General features: G+C 56.6%; 1 protein-coding gene across 1 annotated transcript; it reads left to right on the top strand.

Annotated features, from left to right (window-relative positions):
• Positions 1-29: 29 nt before the first annotated feature.
• CHD5 (chromodomain helicase DNA binding protein 5) lies at positions 30-23,802 on the top strand. Its single transcript, XM_032708725.1, is given in 43 exon segments — positions 30-136; positions 1,248-1,378; positions 4,183-4,303; positions 4,306-4,361; positions 4,813-4,931; positions 5,449-5,687; positions 6,017-6,141; positions 7,259-7,382; positions 8,763-8,929; positions 9,007-9,225; positions 9,738-9,947; positions 10,031-10,242; positions 11,215-11,346; positions 11,867-11,975; positions 12,276-12,467; positions 12,553-12,753; positions 13,078-13,215; positions 13,637-13,758; positions 13,951-14,124; positions 14,837-14,978; positions 15,181-15,312; positions 15,805-15,922; positions 16,375-16,499; positions 16,831-17,062; positions 17,141-17,266; positions 17,395-17,567; positions 17,726-17,900; positions 18,317-18,409; positions 18,824-18,912; positions 19,073-19,206; positions 19,423-19,567; positions 19,752-19,899; positions 20,026-20,105; positions 20,225-20,354; positions 20,687-20,776; positions 21,131-21,265; positions 21,507-21,615; positions 21,784-21,916; positions 22,110-22,305; positions 22,490-22,650; positions 22,746-22,860; positions 22,971-23,021; positions 23,210-23,802. Coding segments are annotated over 42 exon segments (5,844 nt in total). The 5' UTR covers positions 30-72; the 3' UTR covers positions 22,979-23,021; positions 23,210-23,802.
• The last annotated feature ends 415 nt before the right edge of the window (positions 23,803-24,217 follow it).

The raw sequence follows: 24,217 nt of genomic DNA, 5'->3' as shown, positions 1-24,217 counted from the left end.
CCATCTTGGCGCGGAGCGGCCGCGCCCGGCTCGGCCCCGCGCTCGGCCCGGGGCGGGCACTGCCCGCCCGGCATGCGGGGCCCGGCCGCCGCCCGGGACCTGCTGGAGGACGCGGACAACGAGGAGGACGTGTCGGGTAGGCGGCGGGCGGAGGGAGCGGGCGGGGCGGTGGCAGCGCTCTCCAGGCTGGTCCGGCCGTACCGTGGGTGGTCCCTCCCCAACCCAGCCGGTATCCCCCGAACGGTCTCAGACCCCCTGCCCGGGGGTCCCTGCGGTGCCCGGGGGCGGGTTGGTCACCCGAGTCGGGCTCGGTGCAGCCACGGTGCCTGCCCTATCAGAACCTAAACCGACACGGCATGAATCGGAGAATCATGGAATCACAGGATGAGTTGGGTTGGGAGGCACCTTCAAGCCCATCCAGTCCCACCCCCTGCCGTGGGCAGGGACACCTCCCACTAGCCCAAGTTGCTCCCAGCCCTGTCCGACCTGGCCTTGGACACTTCTAGGGATGGGGCAGCCACAGCTTCTCTGGGCAACCTGTGCCAGGGTCTCAACAGAGTCGAGTGAGTGGTTTGTCCTGGTGGCTCCAAAATGGTGTGGCTATATAAGCTCAGAAATTGAAAATAATAAAGACACAGGCCTAAAGCCATGCAGAGACTGGCCAAGACGCTGGATGTGCTGGGTTTGGAGAGATAATGAGAGTAAGGTGCTGGGATTGGCAGCTCTGCCTGGGACCGGGTCCCTGAGCTGGCCAATGCCCATGGTGCTCCCCAGGCTTGGAGCCCCAGCAGATCAACCTGGGTGCCAGGGTACCACAGCTCTCATCTTTCACGTGAATCCTTCCTCTCCTCTGCTCACTGTGTTTTCATGGGCTCTACCTGGAGATCTGAAAGGTAAAAGCCAAGTGCTCCCCCGTTACTGTGGGCCCAGGTCAGCAGGAGCAGGCAGCACATGGGGTGTCCCCACGCCCGTTCCCCGAGAGCGCAGTGTGTGCTGCCCACACCTCGGGAGCTGGGTGTGAGTGGCAGGAGCAGCTGGGCACAGTAAGAGCCAGGACACGTGCTGCTGGGCAAGACTCTGCCAGGGCCCCTTGAGGGGTGGCAGCAGGGCAGCTGCTGGTGTGAGGGTCTGCAGGAGAGGCCACAGAGCTCCGTGTCTCACAGCCTGAAGCTGCTCAGGTGTTCTGCTCTGTGTGGTGTCCTGTGCCCGTGCAGTCCATCCGCGTGAATTGTCCCTTCTGTCCCCAGAAGAAGACGATGGGGTGCTGGAAGGACTGGATGAGTTTTTTGCTGAAGAGCAAGTTGTGGTACAGAAAAAGAAGAAATCCAAGAAGCTGAAAGACGGCAAGACTGCTAAAATCAAGAGGAGGAAGAAGGAGGTAACACTGCATGTTCTCACACTGGGCTGGAGCTCCTTGGCTGTGGTGCAGAGGCAGCTGCTCAGGATGCTGCTGGCAAGCGCCTCTCAGGTCTCTCTGGATGGAAAGGGGGGTCATTATCAGGGTGTTCCCTCCCAAGGAGGTGCTCTCCTGGCCCTGGGAGGTGACCCAGAGCCAGGGCATGGCAGCTCTTTCCCAACTTGGGTGCTTGGGGGTGCCAGTGTACCTTGTGAGTGGTTTCTGGGGAGCAGCTGGGCAGATAAAGGCCCCTGTGGGTAGCTGCCCTGAGGAGCAGCTCGGCTCTCGGGGATGGTGTGTGTGATGGGACCGTCCGTCTCTGTGTGTCGAGGCCCTTGTGCCTGCACTGCAGTGCAGCACCCCCTTCCCTCTGCCTCTGTGGCCAACAGTAAATCTTGGCATGTCCTCTACCAACACAGTGTTTGGGGCTCATGTTCCCAAAGAGGGAGGTGCAAGCTACCATGTTGGGGCATGATTGGGGTAGGGCTTGGAGGTTTCTGTGGATATTGGTGTTGGCCACACTCATTCCAGGTATTTGCAAGTGAGATGGCACAGGGGCTTCTAGGATTTGGCATGTGGAAAGGCTGTTGGGCCTTCTGCAGTAAAACAAAGGCGAAGTGTTGTGTCCTCAAGGGTCGGGCCCTGAGGCTGTCCCAGAGGTGTGCTGCTGGCTCCTGGAGGAGGACTGGCTGGTACTGGTCCTGGAGCCAGGCTCGTTGCTGCTCTGTGCCACGCAGGCTCTGCCTCTCGTTGTCCCGTCTCCGGGCAGTGCTGGACGTGAGGAGACATCTTGTGCACTGGCCCTTTCCCTGGCTAAAAGTGGACAGGCTGCTGGGAAGAAAGGGTGAGCAGTGGAGGTTCCTCAGCCCCTTCCTTCTCCTGCTGTGGCTGGGGAGAAGTTGCTCATCCAACAGAACCAGGTGCATCTCCGGTCTGGCCCTCGCCAAGGCAGGGCTGGGTGATGCTGATCTCCTCTAGCTGCTCCCTGAGGGAGCCGTAAAACAGATCAGCTGGATGAGGTACTGCATTGAAGCGCTTTTGGTACTGGTAGGAGTGTGATGAGCTGCTGATTTAAGGGCAGGTGATTCCATCCTGTGCTGCCTCTTGCAGAAGTCTTGGCCCTAAGGAAGGTTGTTTCTGTCATGGCTGTGGTGATGTTCTCTTTCTGCAGATACCATGCAGAGGGTTCGGGCCTTCTGCCCTCTCTGCCTCTTCCATCCTTAAGCACGTTTTTTTCCCTGTGCTGTGTTCTGGCAGGGTGAAAGTAAAACACGACTCTGTGGTGTTTCCCCTCTGCTCCTTTGCTGTTGCTGCTGACCTGCCTGAGCCCAGTGGCTGCATGTGCAGCTTGTGCTGAGCCTGCTGTCGAGCTGGGGGTGGGGAGGAAATAACAGGCTGAGCACTGTGTGCACTCATGTTTTTGAATTAATGCCTGGTGTGGGCAGCACTAACCAACCTCGGTCCTGCCTGTGGGAGACTGTCCCCTCGTCTGTTGAAGACAGATAGAAGCTGGTGCTGGAGCTGTTGGTTGGCACCAAGCAGCACCCAGGCTGCCCTTGGGATGAGGAGATAAAAGATGGAGGACCTTGAGTGGGGCTTCCTTTTCTTGAATTCCTCCTCACGAGTTCTGGGGGCAAATGGGACTTTCCCGTGCTAGAGGAGGGTGGGAGTGATGTGCAAGCCTTGATGTGTGGCCAGTGCCCGAGCCCAGACTGACACCCTGCAGTCCCCGGGCTTTGTGGGAGCGCGGGGCAGGAGCGGTGCCGCTGCCGCGGGATTCGCCTCCAGCAGCCGCAGTGGAGCCCGTGGCGCTCCCGGCGACACGGGAATCGGTGCTGCAACCCCCGGGAAAATCCGCGCGGAACACCCAGGCTGCGGCTGGAACCTCAGCGCAGGCAGAGGAAGGGAAGGGAGCGGAGAGGGGGATTCAACCTGTACTGCAGCAGTTCCCATGGAAACCAATTATCCTGTGCCCAATTCCAGCTGTTCCTAACCCCGCCGGAGGAGAGGCGCGGGCTGCTCCGAGCCGGGAGGGACCAGCCGGCCTCGATGGGCACCGAGCCCCGGCAGCCCTGGGGATCAGCGCCCTGGGCCGGGGCGGTGGCTCCGGGCGGGAGGGGCTGGAGGCGGGAGCGGCGGAGGGGGCCGGGACCGGGACCGGGACGGGGAGGGCTGGCGGGGCTGGGCGCTGTCCGCGGTGCTGACCGGGCCCGGTCCCTCCCGCCGAGCCCTGGTGCTGCTCGGAGACCCGAGGGACGGAATGGCATCCCGAGGGATCTGGACAAGGGGAGGAGCGGACCCGTGGGAACCTCGTGAATTGCAACGAGACCAAGTGCAGGTGCTGCACCTTGGTCAGGGCAACTGCTGGTATTGACAAAGGGCTGGGGGACCAGCAGATCAAGAGCAGCCCTGCCGAGAAGGACTTGGGGGTGCTGATGGGTGAGAGGCTGGATGTGTCCCAACCATGTGCACTGGCAACCCAGAAAGACACTCAAGTGCTCTGCCCAAAAGGCACTGGCATTCCTTGGCACGGTGATGTGGGTGCAATCAGTGTTGTGTGGTGGGTCACGGTCTCTCCCAGAAAGAAACAAAAATTCCCCCTGGGCAGTCCCTGCTCTGGCTCTCCCAGCATGGTGTAGCCATCAGAGCCCACTCCCTTCTGACCCTGGGGGAGCAGGCTACATCCATCCACTGGAGATGGGAAGTTTCATGTAGCAGGGAGGGTTTGTGAGAGGGGAGCAGGGAGGTGAGGCCCTGCCTGTTCTCCACTTCCCTTTCCATTTTAGGGGAGCAATGATGAAATGTCAGACAATGAAGAGGAGATCGAGGAGAAATCTGAGAGTGAAGGGAGTGACTATTCCCCCAACAAAAAGAAAAAGAAAAAACTGAAGGACAAGAAGGAGAAAAAGCAAAACGGAAGAAGAAGGATGAAGAGGAGGATGACAATGAGGATGGAGTCCTAAAGGTACAAAAGACTCCTTTACCCTGAGCTAGTGCTAGAGCCTGAGGCCTGGCTTGGAGAAGAGGAATTGGGGGTTTCATGAAAAGCTTGCCCTGGGTTTGGCAAGGAAGATGTTGCAGGTGAACGACTGGGAGAGAAGAGGTTCTATCTCCCTGTTGTTTATCTTACAGATAGGGAGAAATTGAGTTTGTTGGAGCTGTGAAACCTGCCAAGACCTTGTGTTGTATTACGTGGTGTGGGGAGCATTTGTGTGGTACCATGTTAATTTGCTGCTTGAGACTGTGTGAAATGTTAGTTTGTTAAGCACTTGTGTGTGCTGTTTTGTAAATCCCAGAAGCAAATCCCTGCATGTTGTTAACTAGGGAGATATGGAGCACATGACAGACCCAGCCTTGTGATGCTCATCTGCAGAGCTGTGGCTGTTTGTATTACTGACATCTCTCTAAATCTCCAGGAGCCCAAGAGCTCAGCCCAGCTGATGGAGGAATGGGGCCTTGATGACGTAGATTACGTTTTCTCAGAAGAAGATTATCATACTCTGACAAATTACAAGGCTTTCAGCCAGTTCCTCAGGTAGGGAACCATGGGCCTGGACGGGGCCTCTGGTGGTGGTTGAGGTTTGGGCGTTACTCAGTCAGAGGATGAAGCTGTGAAGTCAATTCTGCATCGCCAGCTCCTTGTTGCTTCTCCCCCCAGCTCAGTCCTCAGAACTCCATTTATTTGCAGGATTGACTGGAAACAGCTGAAGCGTTTGTCCCTCCCTCTCTCCAAAGTCCCATGTTTTGTTGTGCTTATTTGAAAAGTTTCATGAGAAAAATAGAGTAACAATAATGAATTTCTGCTTGTACCATGAGCTGCTCAGAGAACAGCAGGTATTTCAGTGAAGGGTGGTCTCTGAGGAGGTTTAGGTGTGCCCCCCTTGCATATACACCTGTTTAAGGAAGCTCTGGTTTCTGCTGCTTTCCCAGTTGAGCTGGGAGGCACCACTGCTATGTGTCTTGGGATGAAGCACCAGCACGTGACGGCAGGAGCAGATGCACAACACGGTGCTGTTCTTAACACGGGGTTCTCCCTCTCCCCTGCTCTGCAGGCCTCTGATTGCCAAGAAGAACCCCAAGATCCCCATGTCCAAGATGATGACGGTGCTCGGCGCCAAGTGGCGAGAGTTCAGTGCCAACAACCCCTTCAAGGGCAGCTCGGCGGCGGCGGCTGCAGCAGCTGTGGCTGCGGCCGTGGAGACCGTCACCATTGCCCCGGCTCTCACCGCCAGCCCCCAGCACCCTGCCCTGCCCCCCGTCGTCAGGAAGGCCAAGACCAAGGAGGGGAAGGGTGGGTGCCACCCACGGGGGGCTACTCTTGCTGGTGGAGATGGGGAAGCAAAAACTGGGGTGGGAAAGGGGGTACCAGAGGAGTGTCCACAGCTCCCGCTGCCCTTGCAGAGGTCCTTGAGAGGTGTGTGGTTCACAAACCATGGCAGATCATCCAGGCAGCCTCTGGGCCTGCTGAATGTTTGGCAGTTTGTGGCAAATAATTAAGCTGGGCAGTAGGAGAAAATGGAGCCATGTTTCACCTCGGGAAGTTGCCGTTCCACTGTGCTGGGGGGGTGGTTTGGGCAACAGCTGTTTGTAGAGTACCAAACACGTCTTCAATTTCTCCAGGTCCAGGCGTGCGGAAGAAAATCAAGGGCTCCAAAGATGGGAAGAAAAAGGGGAAGGGGAAAAAGATGGCAGGCTTGAAATTCCGTTTTGGAGGAATCCCCAGCAAAAGGAAAAAGGGCTCCTCTGTAAGTGTGAAGGGCCTTGGGTCCAGGGGGTAGCAGGGAAGTGCTGGGGAAAGCCCTTGCTGGGGGTGTCACAGCCATCCTGTGTCAGGGGGGTCACAGCCTCGTTCATGCCCTTCTGTGAGATGCCAGGCCCTGATCAGCACAATTGTGTCTGGCCACAATTTCTGCTAAAATCACATGACCGTGTTTGCTTTCAGCGGTGCGATGGTAGTGCCATCATTTCAGACTTCATTTGCCATGGAATTCTTCAGGGCTTGCACTGCAGCTGGACCGCATGTCACAGGGAATTCTGGGATGCTTTAATTGCTTTAGCAGAGCCTGCCCATGGCATCTGCAGTCCCACAGCGTCCCCTGGGGTGATGGAGCTGCTCAGCCAGAGCACACTGGGCTCCTCTTGGGGCAGAATGGGTGTGTTTTAAGGAGTAACAGTTTTTAAAGAATAAATCCCTTAAATAACTAATGACTGGGGGGGTCTTGTAGGTCTTGATAATATTGATCCAACCCCCATCAGCTCACTGTTGCAGCTCACACTCTTCAGCTTTAGTTCCCATAACACAACCTGTTTGCAAACCTCTGTGTCAGAGACTGAAGTGCAGGAGCGTTGAGACACAACCACTTGCTGCTGCAGATTTTCAGTCACACATCACAAAAAATTCCTCCTGTCTCTGACTGTGCTCTAGATCCACGCATTCACCTTCTGAAGAGTCACAAGGAGCTTGATCTGGCTCCTGCAACTGGAGCCTGAGCACCAGTTAGGAGTGTGCAGGTTGAGGATTTGCATGCTCGAGTCTCCAGAATAAGCATTCAGATGTGTTATTACATTTTGGCTCCATGGGCCTGTGTAACTCCTTTCCTGTTATGGGAATGCCAAGCGTGAACACCTGCTTGCGTGGACACAGCAGGACTGGCCCAGCTGAAACAGGTGTTGAGAGAGAGAGAGAGAGAGAGAGAGGGAGCAAAGTTCTGCCAAGCACTGGAAAAAGGGGCCCTTGGATACATGGGGTGGGAGTAGGGGGGTTGTCCCCTGACATGTCCTTGTCCAGGAGAACAAAGCAGCAGAATGAATACTGGGATGCTGGCACTTGGACTGGGTGTGCTTTGCTTTTTTCCTCTGCAGAGTGAAGAGGAGGAACGAGAAGAATCCGACTTCGACAGTGCCAGCATCAACAGCTCCTCTGTGCGCTCCGAGTGCTCGACTGGCCTGGGGAAGAGAGGGAAGAAGAGGAAAAAGAAAAAGAGGAGTAGGCCATCCTTTGTACTCTGTTCCTTTTCTGTTTGGATTTCCCTGTTCAGATGCTGCTTCACTGGCCCGTACAGCTTTGGGCTGTTTGTGGTGCTGGCTCGGTGGGAGAGGACGTGCTTGTGCCTGTCTGTGCGTGGAGCGCAAGGTGCTCTCTTGGTGTCCAGGCCCTGCTGCTGGTGGGTTTGTGCCTGCAAGAAAGTTCCAGAATTTGTGGGGCTTCCAGGGAGGTGATTCTCTGAGGAGCAGCCCCTGGAGAACCATGGCTTGTGAGCAGCTCCCGGTGGAGCAGGCTAGGCTCTGTGTGAGAGCACATGAAGCTGAGGGACGTGTTGTTTGCGTGAGCTGTGCAGTCAGGCAGTGGCAGAGCTGTGGTAGCAGTGCAGGGACAGGGAGGCACTGAACTGGGGTGGAAAGGATCTGTTGGGATCTGCCAGCATGTGGCCATGTTTGTGTGTATGTTCCTTCATCCCTTCCCTCCTGGAGGACTGTGAGTGGATGCTGCACCTTGGCACCTCCCTCCCTGAGCTGCCCTGGAGAGCAGTCCCCTGTGCCCAGTTTGCTGCCTCTGTTATGTGTCCTTGTTCAGGATGAGGTGCTTCGGATCCAGGTGCATCCTTTGGCTTCTTAGCTTTGCTGGTGGATTTTTGCTTCCAAGAAGTGGAAGGACAGCTTCTGGGCTGGGGTCAGTTAGGGTGTGACGCTGGCCAGCCTCCCCATCGGACAGTGAGGCCAGGCTGGCTGGCTGGTCCTGTGTCTTGAGTGTGAAGGGCATCACTTCTGGCTTGTTGCCCTGCAAGGGCCCTTGTGCTGGAGATAGGCAACTCCTGCTGCATGCTGGAGGAGTGGAAGGCTGGAGTTTGTGGCAGAGCTGGGAATTGAGATGAGCCATTCTGGTACTTGTAAGGCCTCATTCCTCTCTTCCTTTTCCCGTCTGTGCCAAGTTGAGAGTGCTCCTGCCTCTGTGCCAGTGAGCCCCCAGGAAGAGCAGAGTAGCCCCAGGAGAGGAGTCCTGTCCTTGGCCGTGTCACCCTTGCATGGTGCGTTTGCAGCTGGTGGTGCTGGTGCCTGGGGAGGTTTCTCTGACTAGCCTCCCTTACAACCTCTCCAGGTTCTGGCATTCTCCATTGAGAGCCTGAAGGAACCAAAGGATGATACAGTGTGGAGAGAGAAAGAGAGACAGAGGTGAGATGATGCTGTGTGCAAAGGTGAACTGTGGTGCTGAGGGACAGAGAGGTAGGGGGATGTAACAGGAGGGGTCCAAGGTGAAACGCTGTCCTTATTTCCTTAACTGTGTGGTAGAGGAGCAAGTGTCCCATTCCCTCCAGGAGAACTGGCTGCTCTGCTGCCCCGCTGACTGTCACCTGTCCCTTGCTTGCAGTCGAAGAAGGGGACGGGTACGAGACGGACCACCAGGACTATTGTGAGGTGTGCCAGCAGGGCGGGGAGATCATCCTGTGCGACACCTGCCCCCGTGCCTACCACCTGGTCTGCCTGGACCCCGAGCTGGAGAAGGCCCCTGAGGGCAAGTGGAGCTGCCCCCACTGTGTGAGTGGGGTCGGGGCCCGTGGGAGGGCGGGTGACTGATGGAAACCCTTGACCTTACACTGGCTGTGCTTCCCCAGGAGAAGGAGGGCATCCAGTGGGAGCCGAAGGAAGAGGAGGAGGAGGAAGAGGAAGGTGGTGAGGAGGAGGAGGATGACCACATGGAGTTCTGCCGGGTCTGCAAGGATGGAGGGGAGCTGCTGTGCTGCGATACCTGCCCATCCTCCTACCACCTCCACTGCCTGAACCCACCACTGCCAGAGATACCAAATGGTGAATGGCTCTGCCCACGCTGTACAGTGAGTGTTACCAGCATTCACATTTCTTCCTCCATCCCTGCTCCTGCACCTGCCTGGCCCACCAACAGCTCTCCTGGCTGCTACTGCCCCTCACAGCCCTGCCTCAGGGCTGGCATCCTACCCTCTGCCCCAAAGCCCTCCCTGAGGAGCGTCACTGCCAGATGTGTGTGCCCGAGGACCCGGGGCAGCTCTGGATGGCTCTGCTGCCTGTGTGGTTTCCCTGTGGGAACTGATGGCTGGCAGCTTCCTGACCAGGTTTTCAGTGGGATGTCAAGCCCTGTTTGATGTCTAGTCTGTGTAGAGGGGCCTTTTCTGCCTGCTGGCAAGACCTGTCACCATGGGGGATACAGCAGTGTCATGGACACTTCTTGGGCACCCTGTGCCTGCTGCTGTCTGCTCAGCATTGCTGGGCCACTGCTGCCCCCCAGGTCCCCACCTTTTGCTTCCCGTGGCCCCTGACAAGGTCTCACCTTAAACTCTGTGCTCTTGCCCATTTGTCTTTGTATCCACAGTGCCCTCCCTTGAAGGGCAAAGTCCAGCGCATCCTGCACTGGGCCTGGAAGGAGCCACCGGCTGCCCTGCTCCCACCCGTACTGCCCGCCCCGGACCCGGAGCTGGCTGTGCCCCCGCCAAAGGTGCTGGAGGGGATCCCAGAGCGCGAGTTCTTCGTGAAGTGGGTGGGCCTCTCCTACTGGCACTGCTCCTGGGTCAAGGAGCTGCAGGTGAGCCAGTGTGGTGGTGGTGTAGAGCCCCTGCCCGGCCCCTGCCCCAGCACCCGCGGGCTGAGCGTGGCTCCCTCCTGCAGCTGGAGCTCTACCACACCGTGATGTACCGCAACTACCAGCGCAAGAACGACATGGACGAGCCGCCGGCCTTCGACTACGGCTCTGGGGACGAGGACAGCCAGAGGGAGAAGCGGAAGAACAAAGACCCCCAGTATGCCAAGATGGAGGAGCAGTTCTACCGCTACGGCATCAAGCCCGAGTGGATGATGATCCACCGCATCCTGAACCACAGGTGAGGAGCCTGTGAGGAAAATTGTGCCATCCTTCTGCAAGGCCAACATCTCAGACTGTTGGAATTTCAGCTGCTGCCTTGTGCTGAGCTCCCTGTCACCTTGGAGGTTTGCTCCTAGGGTGAAGCCGAGGCTGGGAAGGGATCCATGCTGCCTTACTTTCATTTCTGCTACACTGCACATTAAAAACACAGGCAGTCAATTTTCCCAAATGTGGATGCACGCTGTTAGGTTCTTCTCAGATGTACTGTTTGGTCCCCGTTGCAGCCTAATCATTCCATAAATTCCAGTGCTGGTGGGGACAGTGCCGAGGGGAGGAGTTTGGAGCAGGTGCCCGACTCCCTTACAGAGCCTTGACATTTTTTTTCTTTTCTGTGAAAGAAATTCCCTGTGTATGAAATGTGCTGTGCAGATGGGCTTTCTGCATGGAGTGGCTGGAGACACATTTTTGTTGAATTTCTACATTTCAAGTGGCAACTTGAAATTTCAAGCAGCAGCAGCTCTGCTTGAAGGCTGTGTGGCAGGAAAGAACTAAAGCTGCCCAGCTGATTTTTGTGCAGGCTTTACCTTGTCTGCTAACAAAGCAAGGTTGTTATGTGCCCTGTAGGCACATAGTCAGACTTGGAAGTGTATTTATTCTGTTTTTACTGTAAGCAGAACTTCCTAGAGCAGTGAATGCTGCAGGAGAGAGGGAAAGCACTGATATCCATCCAGGCCTGGTGAAACAGGGAAATGAGGTTGCTCAGTGGAATGGAAAAGCAGTGTAAAGCTTAATGGTTTGACACACTCACAGATGAATAGGCATTTCTGCTGGAAGTGTTGATACTTTGTGTTTTTCTACCTCTGCCTGGGTGTTGGGGTCTGTAGGTAAAAGCACAGGATGAAGCATCTGGCTTTGTGGAAGCAGGTCATGGTGAGCTGCTCCCAGGGGCCAGTGGCATTTGGTGACCAGCCTTCTGTGCCCTGCATTGCAGCTTTGATAAAAAGGGAGACATCCACTACCTGATCAAGTGGAAAGACCTGCCCTACGACCAGTGCACCTGGGAGATCGATGACATAGACATTCCCTACTACGAAAACCTCAAACTCCTCTACTGGAACCACAGGTATGAGCCAGGGGTGGGAGAGCCCAGCAGAGCTGGGGCAGCTGGAGCGGGTGTTTGGGACGAAGGGGACATGGAGGTGCCTCCCTTTTGAAAACACTGGCACTGCTTGCAGTGACCTCTCTTCAGAGAGCAGTGGCCCAGCACTGCCAAAGGCTGGTGCTCCAGATGTACCATTTTGGGGCTGGGTAAACCCGCCTGCAGCCCGTGCTCCCCTTCCCCCATGTCTGCACTGCTGTGACATTCATGGTCTCACTGCCCTTCAGGGCAGCTCTGTGGCACTACTGCCTGTCTGTTTTGGGGGAAAACCACAGTACGCTGAGATTGCTGTTCTTCATTCTGGACACTGTTGCATGGACTGCTGGGAGGGGAAAATCAATGCCCCATGAGTGCCTGTGCTACCTGGGCCAGAAGAGCTCCTGTAGGGAGGGGCAGTAGAGTTTGGGAGCTGTTTCTGTCCTTTGGCTCGGGACTGGGAGAGCAGTGCCTGCCTGCCCTCCCTGACACATGCTGGCTGTCACAGGGAGCTGATGCTGGGGGAGGACACGCGCCCTCTGAAGAAGCTGAACAAGAAAGGGAAAAAGCTGAAAGAGGAGAAGCTGGAAAAGCCTCCAGAAACGCCTCTTGTGGATGTGAGTGAGAGTGGTGGGGACAGTGTGGTGGCATGGGAATTCAGAGGGTAGGTGAGCTGTCTGAGTCCCCATCCTGTGACATTTTGCTCCTCTAGTTCCTTTGAGGACCTGTTTGTTTTCATTGAAAGTTCGGGGTGGCTTCACTGTGAGGAGCCTGAGGGCTGGGCTGTGCCAGGGACCTTGTCTGTGTCTCTTTTGGAGCTATTGGATGTCACAAGGCTAAAGAGGGATGTGCTTGGCTGCAGGGAAAGAAGGAGGAGTTGGTTCTCACTGCTCTGTGCCATGGATCTCTCTTTTCAGCCTACGATGAAGTTTGACAAGCAGCCGTGGTACATCGATGCCACGGGAGGGACACTGCACCCTTACCAGCTGGAGGGGCTGAACTGGCTGAGATTCTCCTGGGCCCAAGGGACAGATACGATCCTGGCTGATGAGATGGGACTGGGGAAGACAGTGCAGACTATTGTGTTCTTGTATTCCCTGTACAAGGAGGTGAGTGGAGCACCCAGCAGTCCCTGAGGTGCCTGAGAGCTGCTTGGTGCAGGGGGAACAGCCTGGGCTCTGTCTCCCCGAGCAGGGCCACTCGAAAGGGCCGTACCTGGTCAGCGCCCCTCTCTCCACCATCATCAACTGGGAGCGTGAGTTTGAGATGTGGGCACCTGACTTCTACGTGGTGACCTACACAGGAGACAAAGAGAGCCGGTCGGTCATCCGGGAAAACGAGTTTTCTTTTGAAGACAACGCCATCCGCAGTGGGAAGAAGGTCTTCCGGATGAAGGTGGGAGCTGAGTCTGCACTTGCCCCATTGATTTACCCTTCAATAAGAAGGGAAGAGCAGAATTTGACCTAGAGAGGGAGGCTGGTTAGGTCCCTGAGCTTTACAGATTTCTGCCAGAGCTTTTCTGTTTCTGTGGTCCTGTGCTTGGTGCTCATGTTCATGTGGGTTTAGGTGTTCTGTTGGCATTACTTGTGCCTCGGCCCTGCTGTGGGCTCCTGTGCCAGGCAGTGCAGCCCCTCTCATCTTGGGTCCTGTGCAGCAGCAGCAAAGGTGTCCCATTCCCTGCTCTCTTGTCCCAGCTTTTCTCTTGCTCTGCTCCTCCAGAAGGAAGCCCAGATCAAGTTCCATGTCCTGCTCACCTCATATGAGCTGATCACCATTGACCAGGCAGTGCTGGGTTCCATAGAGTGGGCCTGTCTGGTGGTGGATGAAGCACACAGGCTGAAGAACAACCAGTCCAAAGTAGGTGGCGGGCATTTGTGAGTGATTTTTTTTCTCTCTTTAAAATCCTCTGGCATTAAAAGTTCTTCAGCAGTGGGAGGGGTGGCAACCTGGCTGCCTGACAGTCCTTGGATAGGCTGTTGTGGGAGGGAATTGATCCCTCTCCTTCCCCTCCCCTTCACCTGAGGTTAAACAGTCTCCAGCCTCTGGGACCTTCACACCATGCCTGGCACAGAAGGAAGCAGGGGGTGTGACCCAGGGACACTGGGGATTGCTGCCTGTGCTCACTGGGACTAGCTGGGAGCAGGACATGCCAGCTGCCCTCTGCTCTGCATACCTGGCAGAGGGGACACTGCTCAGTCTCCATGTGCAATCTGCAGAGTGCCCAGATGACACATTGGCCCCTTGCAGTCCTTGTCACCTAACCTTGTTTCTTTTCCAGTTCTTTAGAGTACTGAATAGCTACAAGATCGATTACAAGCTGCTTCTCACAGGGACTCCGCTCCAGAACAACTTGGAAGAACTCTTCCACCTGCTCAATTTCCTGACTCCTGAGAGATTTAAGTAAGTTAGTTGCACTTACCTGGGCTGTCAGGGTGGCTTCTCGCTCTGGCTTTAGCTCTGCTTGGGTCCAGGCACGAGTGTTACCTCATCACGTGCCTCGAGAGCTGTGCCCTGGTTTTTATGAAGCAGCAGATCCCTTTGTTCTCGCGTGCTGCTCTTGCTCAGCGCTGTGGGGGTCTGCTGCTTCCACAGCAACCTGGAGGGGTTCCTGGAGGAGTTTGCAGACATCTCCAAGGAGGACCAGATCAAAAAGCTCCATGACCTGCTGGGTCCCCACATGCTGCGACGGCTCAAGGCTGATGTGTTCAAGAATATGCCGGCCAAGACAGAGCTGATTGTGCGAGTGGAGCTGAGCCAGATGCAGAAGTGAGTGATTCCAGCACACTCCCCTGGGGTGTCTGCCTTCCCCTGGCCCAGCGGGGCATCGGTGGGGATTGTGGGGTCAGAGACATCCCACTGGCCTCGGGCCTGCTGCAGGAAGAGTGTTCCTGCAGCACACCAGGGAGTGTGTTCCATGTGGTTAAATCAGGCTTTGTGCAGTCCTGGGGACTCAGCAGGGAGCGTTTGATGCATGGCAGGCTGGCAGTGTGGCTCTGCCAGTTCTGGGGGCACAGAGGAGACACTGAGGCTGAACCCCCTTCTCCTCTTCTCAGCACTGGGGCACGGCTGGTGCTGCTGCCGTGCCTGGGTCAGCCTGGAGCGTCACTGCTGGCTGGGGCTGCCCCAGCTCTGGTTGTGCTGGGCTGACCTGCTCAGCTTCAGCAGCATCTCCTGCAGGGAAGGGCCCATTGCTGCTTGCCAGCACTGTGGGGCAGCAGGGCTCGGCTGGCACCCAGCAGCAGAGGGTGTTTGAGGTGCTGTGCCCTCTAGTCCATCCCACTGCCAGGGCTGTGATTCCCCCAGTGATTGAACAGACCTGGCCTTGGGCTCAGGGTGCTGAACTGCTTTTAAAACCCTCCAAATGTCCCTTTTGCATCTCCAGTGACCTGACGGGGATTTAATTCAGTGCTGTCCTGTTTGTGCCAGTTCTACACCTGCTCCAAGTAACACAGTGTCTGTCCCATCCCCCTTCCTGCAGGAAGTACTACAAATTCATACTGACGAGGAACTTCGAAGCCCTGAATTCCAAAGGTGGTGGGAACCAGGTCTCACTGCTCAACATCATGATGGACCTGAAAAAGTGCTGCAATCATCCATACCTGTTCCCTGTGGCAGCTGTGGTATGTCCCCTGCCTTTGCATCCTGGGACACGTCTCAGAGCAGTGGGTGGGGGCTGCTTCCATGATCATTTGGTTTGGCTAACGCTGTGGGTTTCCATGTGAGTGGTTTCATACAAGGATTTTGTTTTGGAAACGCAAGTGAAGTTCTCCATGTGGTTGATGTGTGTTGTCCTCACTGGGGCTGACCAGGTTGCCTTCACAGGAGGCCCCAGTGCTGCCCAATGGATCCTACGATGGGAATTCTTTGGTCAAATCTTCTGGAAAACTGATGCTGCTCCAAAAGATGCTGAAGAAGTTACGGGATGGGGGTCACAGAGTTCTGATCTTCTCTCAGGTGAGTGCAGGGAGGGATTAATAATAAATACATTTTTAAGGAATTTATTTTTGTCCTGATGGGAAATTTGTGTTGGGAACAGAGAGAGATAGGTGGAAGAGCTGCTGACAACTTCTCCCCCAGGAAACCATGGCAGTTGTGATAGAAGGGCTGTGTCCCAGCTCTCTCCCAAGGGAGTGCTTGTCATGTTTAAGAGCTCTGTTAGCTGGGGATGGAGAGGAGACAACAGTCACGGTGCTCTCTTTCGGAGAAGGACTGTCAGACATGATTCCCTCCTGCTGACAGAGCTGCCTGTAGAGGAAGAGACGCAAGTGTTGCTCCTCTGGCAACTGCCTCTTGGCCATGCTGTTGGCCATACTCTGCCACTGGCTGTGCTCTGCCACCACCACCGTGGCCTCTGGGTTGTGGTCAGGGACTGTGACAGGGCAGGGCAGGTCCCCAGGGGGTTTGGCCATGCAGAGTCGCTTATGCCAGGGTGGTCTTGCCCTGTAGATGACGAAGATGCTGGACTTGCTGGAGGATTTCCTGGAGTATGAAGGCTACAAGTACGAGCGGATTGACGGGGGCATCACCGGTGGCCTGCGCCAGGAGGCCATCGACAGGTTCAATGGTACTCACTCACCTTCCTGCCTTGCTGAGGAGCGGGTGCGGGGATGACAAGGTCTGGCTGGCAGTGGGGCAGTTGCCTGTGCCCAGAGCTTGTGCCGTGCATTGGCTGTGCCATGCTCGGCAGGTCCGGCTCCCCGAGGCGCAGCAGTGGCCGCTCGTACGGCGCCGTTAAACCCTTGAGTCCTTCCTACAAGGAACCCTGAGTGTGCCAACGGCCACTCAGTCAGAGGGTCTCCGCGGCAGGTGACAGAGCTTCCCCTTCATTTTGGAGCTCTGTTACCCAGTACCTGGTTCCCAGAGAGTGATGTGTTTTCACTCCTTGCCTCCCTCTTGCTTGTTGTCTCTGAGTGGCAGTTCCCGCTGTTCTGTCCCTCCAGCGTGGTGCTGCTCCTCTCTGTGAGCCACTCTCCTTTCTGTCTCACCTGTTCCCACCTCTGGGTTTGTTGTTCTCAGCTCCTGGGGCTCAGCAGTTCTGCTTTCTCCTCTCCACTCGTGCTGGTGGTCTGGGCATAAACCTTGCTACGGCTGACACTGTCATTATTTATGATTCTGACTGGAATCCTCACAATGACATCCAGGTTTCTGACTTTCCCTTTTCCTTCTTGTGTAGTAAGTACCTCTCTGGCTCTGCCCTTTCTTTGCATACCCTCACTGGGATTTCAGTCTCTTCTCTCGAGAGCTGCTGATACTTTCTGCTGTGTTTGTGGGGTGTGTTTCTGCTCAGCAGCCCCCTTCCCACACTCTCTGGCCTCATCCTGTCCTCTCTTTCCCGTGGGATTGTCACTTCCTCCTCATGCTTGTTCTCAGCTGGGTGCCCCCTCATGTTGTGCAGCCTGGGAGGTGAGAAGCCTGGCCCTCTGGGCCGGCTGCCGTGGTGCCACCCCTGCCAGCTCCGTGCTCTGCCCGCAGGCGTTCAGCAGAGCTCACCGCATCGGGCAGAACAAGAAGGTGATGATCTACCGCTTCGTGACCAGAGCCTCCGTGGAGGAGCGCATCACCCAGGTGGCCAAGAGGAAGATGATGCTCACCCACCTGGTGGTCCGCCCAGGGCTTGGCTCCAAGTCAGGTTCCATGACAAAGCAAGAGCTGGACGACATTCTCAAGTTTGGGACGGAAGAGCTCTTCAAGGATGATGTGGAAGGTGAGGTGGGGATACTCTGCATGAGGCAGGGCCCTCTCTGAGCTGCTGGGACTCACTCTCCTCTCCTCGTGCCCACAGGCATGGTGTCTCAGGGACAGCGGATCACCATGCCAGATGCTGTCACCCCTTTTTCTGACACACTGTCAACCAAAGCGGGTTCAGCGACTCCCAGCATGAAAAAGAAGCATGGTGGCACCCCACCAGGTGTGTAGGCCCCCTTTTTGGGGTGTCTCGTCCCCCTCCCTGGCCCCACAGCTGACCTGAGCTTGCCTGCCTCAGGAGCAGGCTGTCCAGCTGATCTGTTCTGCCATTCCCCTTGCTCTGCTCTCCAGGTGACAATAAGGATGTGGATGACAGCAGTGTGATCCACTATGATGATGCTGCCATCTCTAAGCTCTTGGACCGAAACCAGGATGCGACTGACGACACGGAGCTGCAGAACATGAACGAGTATCTCAGCTCCTTTAAAGTGGCCCAGTATGTTGTGAGAGAAGAGGATGGTGTGGTAATGTGATCAGTATCATGTCTTACAATCACCCCTTTGTGCACCCCTCTGTGGTTCCTCCGCTCCGTCTCCCATCCCTGTGAGCGTTTGGCACAGGGCAGGACCCCTCCCTGTTCTCTCTCTGGGACTGCTTGAGCGCCTTGTCTCTGGCTCCGCAGGAAGAGGTGGAACGTGAGATCATCAAGCAAGAGGAGAACGTGGACCCTGATTACTGGGAGAAGTTGCTGCGGCACCACTATGAGCAGCAGCAGGAAGATCTGGCCAGGAACCTGGGGAAAGGGAAGAGAATCCGCAAGCAGGTCAACTACAACGACACCTCGCAGGAGGACCAAGGTACGGCCGTGGACACTCGACTCCTGGCTGGGCTCACGGGACAGACAGACTGGCAGAGCCATCGCTTGGCACTTCTCTGTGCTGGTGGATTGTCCTGGCTCTGCACTTTCCAGATTCCTAAACTTTCTGGGACAGAAATTCTTCAGAGATTGTTTTTTTTTTTATTTTTTTTATCCGTTAAATCAGGTTTTGCTGGAAAGACATGTCTGTGGACAAAATATTTCAAAGTGGTTTTTTTCTGTATATATGAATGCTAATTTTGGAAAACCTGAGAATGTGATTTCCTGTTGCTGCAACCCCGCCCCCTCCTTCCACCTGGCAGTGGATGCCTGTCACACCCGTGGGCAGGGTCTAACCTGTCCAGCAAATCCCTCCCAGGCAGGGTCTTCTAACCTGGACTCCCTTGTGCTCTGCAGAGTGGCAGGATGAGCTCTCTGACAACCAGTCAGAGTACTCCATCGGCTCTGAGGATGAGGATGAAGACTTTGAAGAGAGACCAGAAGGCCAGAGTGAGTTGATGCATTTGATGCTTCCTGGGACTTTGCTCTGTGGGAAGCCTCTGGCACTTGGGAGCATCAGGAATGTCTGGGTTGGAGGGACTGGTGTGCCCAGGGCCTCTGTTTAGGGGGATATGTCCCTGCCTCCTGTCAGGTAAGGAACTTCCCAGGGCAGGGAAAGCAGCTGGCTTCTTGGCCTCTGCAGGACCATGGTCCACCCCGAGGACCAGGCATGGTCCCCCCTTGCCTGGGAAGGGCAGAGGAGTGTCCTGGCCTGGGGCACAGTGGCTGGAAGGGACCCCACAACCTGGGCGGCTGCTCTGGCGGGTTCTGCTCCTGTCAGGAGGGAGTGCAGGAATCCTGGGGCACATGAGGTGTCCTTCCTCACTGCATGGCCTGTCCATCACTGTGGGTGCTTGGCTCTAGGTGGCCGAAGACAATCCCGGAGACAGCTGAAGAGTGACCGGGACAAACCTCTCCCTCCTTTGCTGGCAAGAGTCGGGGGGAGCATCGAGGTGAGCCTCAACCTCAGAGCACGGCTGATGCCATCGTACCTGGGCTGCCCCTCTGTGCTGAATCACTGGTCCAGCAATGTCTGTCACAGCTGTGAGGCTCTGGATGCCGTGCACTGCTGAGGCTGGGCTGTGATCCCAGTGATGCCTCCGCTTCCTGCAGGTTCTGGGCTTCAACGCCCGGCAGCGCAAGGCGTTCCTGAATGCCATCATGCGCTGGGGAATGCCACCCCAGGACGCCTTCAACTCCCACTGGCTGGTCCGGGATCTACGAGGGAAGAGTGAGAAGGAGTTCAGGTACAGAGAATCCTGGCAGACAGGTGAGGTTGGGAGCCTGCACCCCCTCACCGTGGGCTCTTTTTGGGGAGGCAGCAGCTGTTTCATTGAAAGGGCATCTCTTGTTCCCTTCCTGGGTGTGAGACTTCTCTTGCCCAAGGGTGACAGGAGACCACGTGGGTGCTGGGCTGAGCAGGGAGACCACGGGCCAGCACTGAGGTCTGGCCTCCCTGGCAGGGCGTACGTCTCTCTCTTCATGAGACACTTGTGTGAACCCGGGGCAGACGGTGCCGAAACCTTTGCGGACGGCGTTCCTCGGGAAGGGCTGTCACGCCAGCACGTGCTGACTCGCATCGGGGTCATGTCACTAGTAAGGAAGAAGGTGGGTGACTGAAATTATAAATGGGCCATTTCAGGAATGTTCTGGGGACTTGACCCAGCAGGGTGGGTGCAGCGGTCCTGCTGCTCAGTCACTCTGGGAGCGAGCAGCCTGGACACGCCGACTCCACAGCACCAGCTGGGAATGTCCCAGCTCTGTGTGACATGATGGTGTGTGTCCATCCCAGGTCCAGGAATTCGAGCATGTCAATGGGAAGTACAGCACCCCAGATCTGGTTCTCGAGGGCCCAGAGAGCAAGAGGTCCAGTGAGGTTGTGTCTTCAGATCCCAACACACCCGTCCCAGCCAGCCCAGCACACACACACACAGGACCAGGTAACCAGGGGGTCCCGGCTGGGGTCTGTCTTGGGAGGGAGGTGGGCAAAGACACCAGGATTTCTTGCAGGTGCTGAGCCCATGGAGGCCCTGCTCAACAGCTTCTTGGCTTTTCTCTTCCTACAGACAAAACAGAAGCACAGCTGGGGTTCCATGAGGAAAAGGACCCAGTGGAGCAGAAGCCCAGGAAGGTGGCCGAGAGCCAGGTGAGGTGACTTCATTCAGCATCTCCTCTGGGAAGCCTCTCTTGGTCTTCCCAGGAACTTGGGGCACTCCCTGGGGAAGGGAGGGCTGGGCTGATCTGAGGTGGGTGTTTGTTGTTAAGATGCCTGCGAGTGCTGAGAAGATGGAGAATGAAGAGCACCCAGAAAGCTGTGACAGCAAGGAGAGGCTGAAGGAAGAGAAGCAAGAGGAGAGTGAAAAGGCTGAGCCTTCTCCTGAGTCTCCGGTGAAAGGTGAGGCTGTGGCTCTTCTCCATGCCACTGTGGGAAACCTGAATGTCACAAGATCCTGCAGAAATTCCTGAAACAACAGGTTGTAAATTGTGAGAAATGTTCATTTGGGGGGGCATTTTGTGTTCCTAGCAGTAAGTTCCTGCAGATTTCTCAAGGAAGAGGGAAAAGAAAATATGTTTTCTTGATAAAATGCAGAAGAATGTTCTGTTTGAAGTTTTTTGAGGACCTTGAATGTACAAACAATAGTTAATTTACCCTGAAAGGGAAAGTGTGTCCAGACAAGCAGGTTGTTCCCTGCAGAGTGTTTCTTTTAGGCCTGTTCCCACCTGCAGACGAGGGGATTCAAGAGCAAGAGAAACCTTTGGAGAAGGTGGAGTTGAGCAGCAGCCCAGGGAAGGGGGAGGACAAAGAAGTCAAACCAGGTGAGGTGTGAGGAGGCTTTGGAGTGAGAAGAGTGGGAAGAGTCCCTGGAGTGAGGCTGGTGCCTGGCGCAGTGACGGAGTGCGCCTGCGGGGTGATGGTGAGGACGCTGCTGACACCAGTACAGCTGCTGCTCAGGGGCCAGAAGCTGGAACAAGACCTCACTGGGGTGGGCACTATCTGTGCAAACAATGGAACCTGCCAGGAGGGGCAGGGGCAGCTGTGGGGCAAAGAGGGGATGGAGGCTTTTCCAGCAGTGACTGTAACAGGGAGTTCTCTCAGGGGCAGGGATGGTACCATGGGGTCTGGTGGTGGAGCACGATTAGGCAGGCTAATTCCTTGTGTTTGCTGAGCAGATGGCAAGGAGGAGGACAAGGAACAAAGTGAGGCCCAGCAAAATGGTGACAAAGAGGAAGAGGAGGATGGGAAGAAGGATGACAGAAACATGAACTTCCGATTCATGTTCAACATTGCTGATGGTGGCTTCACAGGTAAGAGTGAGAGATGAGGACTTGGCCTCTCCTGCAGAGCTGCTGCAGAGCTCTGAACCTGTGCAAGAAATGTGACCCCTGTCACAGGCTGTGAACGGGCCAGTGCTTTGCTGGCAGCAGCAGACCTGGGTCTGTGCTGTGCCCGTGGCCCCAGGAACTTCCATCACTCGCCTGCCCACGTGCTGTGCACTGACCTGCAGCCCGGCTGCCTGACCAGGCTGTCTCCCTTCTGCTTCCACAGAGCTGCACACGCTGTGGCAGAACGAGGAGCGGGCTGCCATGTCCTCCGGCAAGATCTACGACATCTGGCACCGCCGACACGACTACTGGCTGTTGGCAGGAATTGTCACGTACCCTTTGACTCGGTGGGAGCGGGAGGCAGCGAGGCGAGAGAGGCCTCTGCAGGGGGCGGGAGCTGGGCTGGTGGTGACAAGCAGGGAGGGGATTTGGGGCCACTCTGGGGTGGTGGGCAGGCTGTTGGCTGGCTGATTCTGCCCTTGACACTACCACTGCCCCAGTCACGGCTATGCCCGTTGGCAGGACATCCAGAACGACCCGCGCTACGTGATCCTGAACGAGCCGTTCAAGTCGGAGATACACAAGGGGAACTACCTAGAGATGAAGAACAAGTTCCTTGCCCGGCGGTTCAAGGTGAGTGGCAGGTCCAGGGCTGGTGAGTCTCTGCCAGTGGGGGAATCACAGCAGTGCCCTGAAGCCAGGGGAGAGTTTGCCAGAGCCTTCTGGGAGCAGAGCTGGGAGTGGGCTTTGTGAGGGGCTCCATGGTTTACTGGTTTACACTGGAGTGGGGTCTGGTCATGAATCCTTCCCCTCCTGCACCTCCCAGTTGCTGGAGCAGGCCCTGGTGATCGAGGAGCAGCTGCGGAGGGCGGCGTACCTCAACATGACCCAAGACCCCAGTCACCCGGCCATGGCACTGAACGCGCGGCTGGCAGAAGTGGAGTGCCTTGCCGAGAGCCACCAGCACCTCTCCAAAGAGTCCCTGGCTGGCAACAAACCTGCCAATGCCGTCCTGCATAAGGGTGCGTGTCCACAGGGTGAGGGGGAGCCTGCCCCAGGGCTAGGAAGGTTCCCCACCCTGACCCTGGGAACCCAACCAGGAGGTTGTCCCCATGTCACATTCCCTTGGCCAGGAGCTGCCTGCTCCTCCCAGCTCACTGGGTCCAATGGGCATCCCCCCCTGAGCACCACCTGCTCTGCTCGCAGTGCTGAACCAGCTCGAGGAGCTGCTGAGTGACATGAAGGCTGATGTGACACGCCTGCCCTCCATGCTGTCCCGCATCCCGCCCGTGGCTGCCCGGCTGCAGATGTCGGAGCGGAGCATCCTCAGCCGCCTGGCCACCCGCGGAGGGGACCCGACTGTCCAGGTCAGCGGGGACAGGCACAGAGCCCTGCACTGTGGGGGTCACAGTAAAGGCCAGGGCTGCAGGCCCATGTTTTTTCTCCCTCCTTGCCTCCCCAGGGCTCCTTTGGCTCCTCCCAGATGTACAACAATAACTTTGGGCCAAATTTCCGTGGTCCCGGGCCAGGTGGAATTGTCAACTACAGCCAGATGCCTCTGGGACCCTACGTGACTGGTAGGTTGGGGTTTTGCTCTTGAGCAGAGGAATTCAGGGGGTGGATTTGGGTGGTCCAGAAGTATCGCCAAAGGACAGCAGTGAGCACAGTGTCTCCTCTCTTGCCACAGATATTTAGCCGTTCCCATGATTTTCCCCTGCAGCTCCCATTCCTAGCTGAGGTAAGGCTGCACTCACGGCTCTCCGTGCTCTGTTTGCTGGGGAACATAGTGGGGCTGGGGGCTGTATGGGGGTTCCATTTTGGGCTGCCCCCCACTGCTGGTGTCTGGCTACCGCCTCAGGTGCCTGAGGTTGGCAGGCAGGGAGGGTCCAGACCTGGCTGACGGGCAGCCCTCCCTTCTCCTCGCAGCAGCCCGGGGGGACAGACCTCAGCCCCCGGCCGTGAGCCACTGTTACCAGAGGACAGTGGGGGAATCGTGCCGGCATTGCCTGCGTGGAAGATGAGCTGCCACCGGTGCTGCTGGGCTGTCCCGCTCCTGCTTCAAGTGTGCTTCACCCGCTGCGGCCTCTGCGGGAGCGGCAGGGCCGGGGGTTCGTGTCCGTGTACATTTTTTGCACTTTCTTCTTGAAGACTTGAAGAGTTTGTCTGGGCGAGGTGGGCTGAGGGGAGGGAGGGGTGGAGTCGCGGTGTTCGTCTGGTTGTGTTGGCACATGTGGGACCTGCAAGGGCCATTTCTGCATCCTCGCTGCATTTGAGTGAGCCCACACCTCCTGCTGCCCCGGGGGGAGCCCTGGCACCACTGTGGTGTGGCTGGGGGTCCGTGTGTGCTGGGCATGGGGCAGACGGGTGGGATGGAGGGGATGGCCAGAGCTAGGACGGGGACACCTCGACTGTGGTGACACCGGCAGCTGTCAGCAACAGCTGTAAGCCCCTGCATCTGCTTTGTGCTCCGTGTGTCCCGGTTTCTGTTCTCTGTGTTTTAATAAACCCTTTGGGAAGGATGCAGTGGAGTCTGGCAGGGGGGCGGCCTCGGGGGGGAGTCTGGCTGCAGTGGCAGTACCTGTGTCATCCTGCACACACGTGTACACACCCCCCATGTACACGTACACAAAACACACACATGTGCACACCCACACACATGTACACCCACATGTACACCCACATGTGCACTCACCCACACATACACACACACGTGCACACACAGCCACAGGGTCTGTCAGTGGCAGAAGCTGCCCCGTCCCCAGCCCCAGCTCTCCCACACACCGTGTGCACACGGACACACATGGACACAGATGGACATACATGAGGAGGGGTGTGTGTGTATCTACACAAACACTGTAATCTTTATGTGAGTGCACATACACTTAGGTATATATATCTGCATCCCCCACACACCTATATGACTGTATATCTTCA

Source organism: Chiroxiphia lanceolata, chromosome 22 (assembly GCF_009829145.1).
Source record: "Chiroxiphia lanceolata isolate bChiLan1 chromosome 22, bChiLan1.pri, whole genome shotgun sequence".
NCBI lineage: Eukaryota > Metazoa > Chordata > Aves > Passeriformes > Pipridae > Chiroxiphia > Chiroxiphia lanceolata.
The sequence above is the reverse complement of the archived record's forward strand: the minus strand, read 5'-3'. Positions and strand labels throughout refer to the sequence as shown.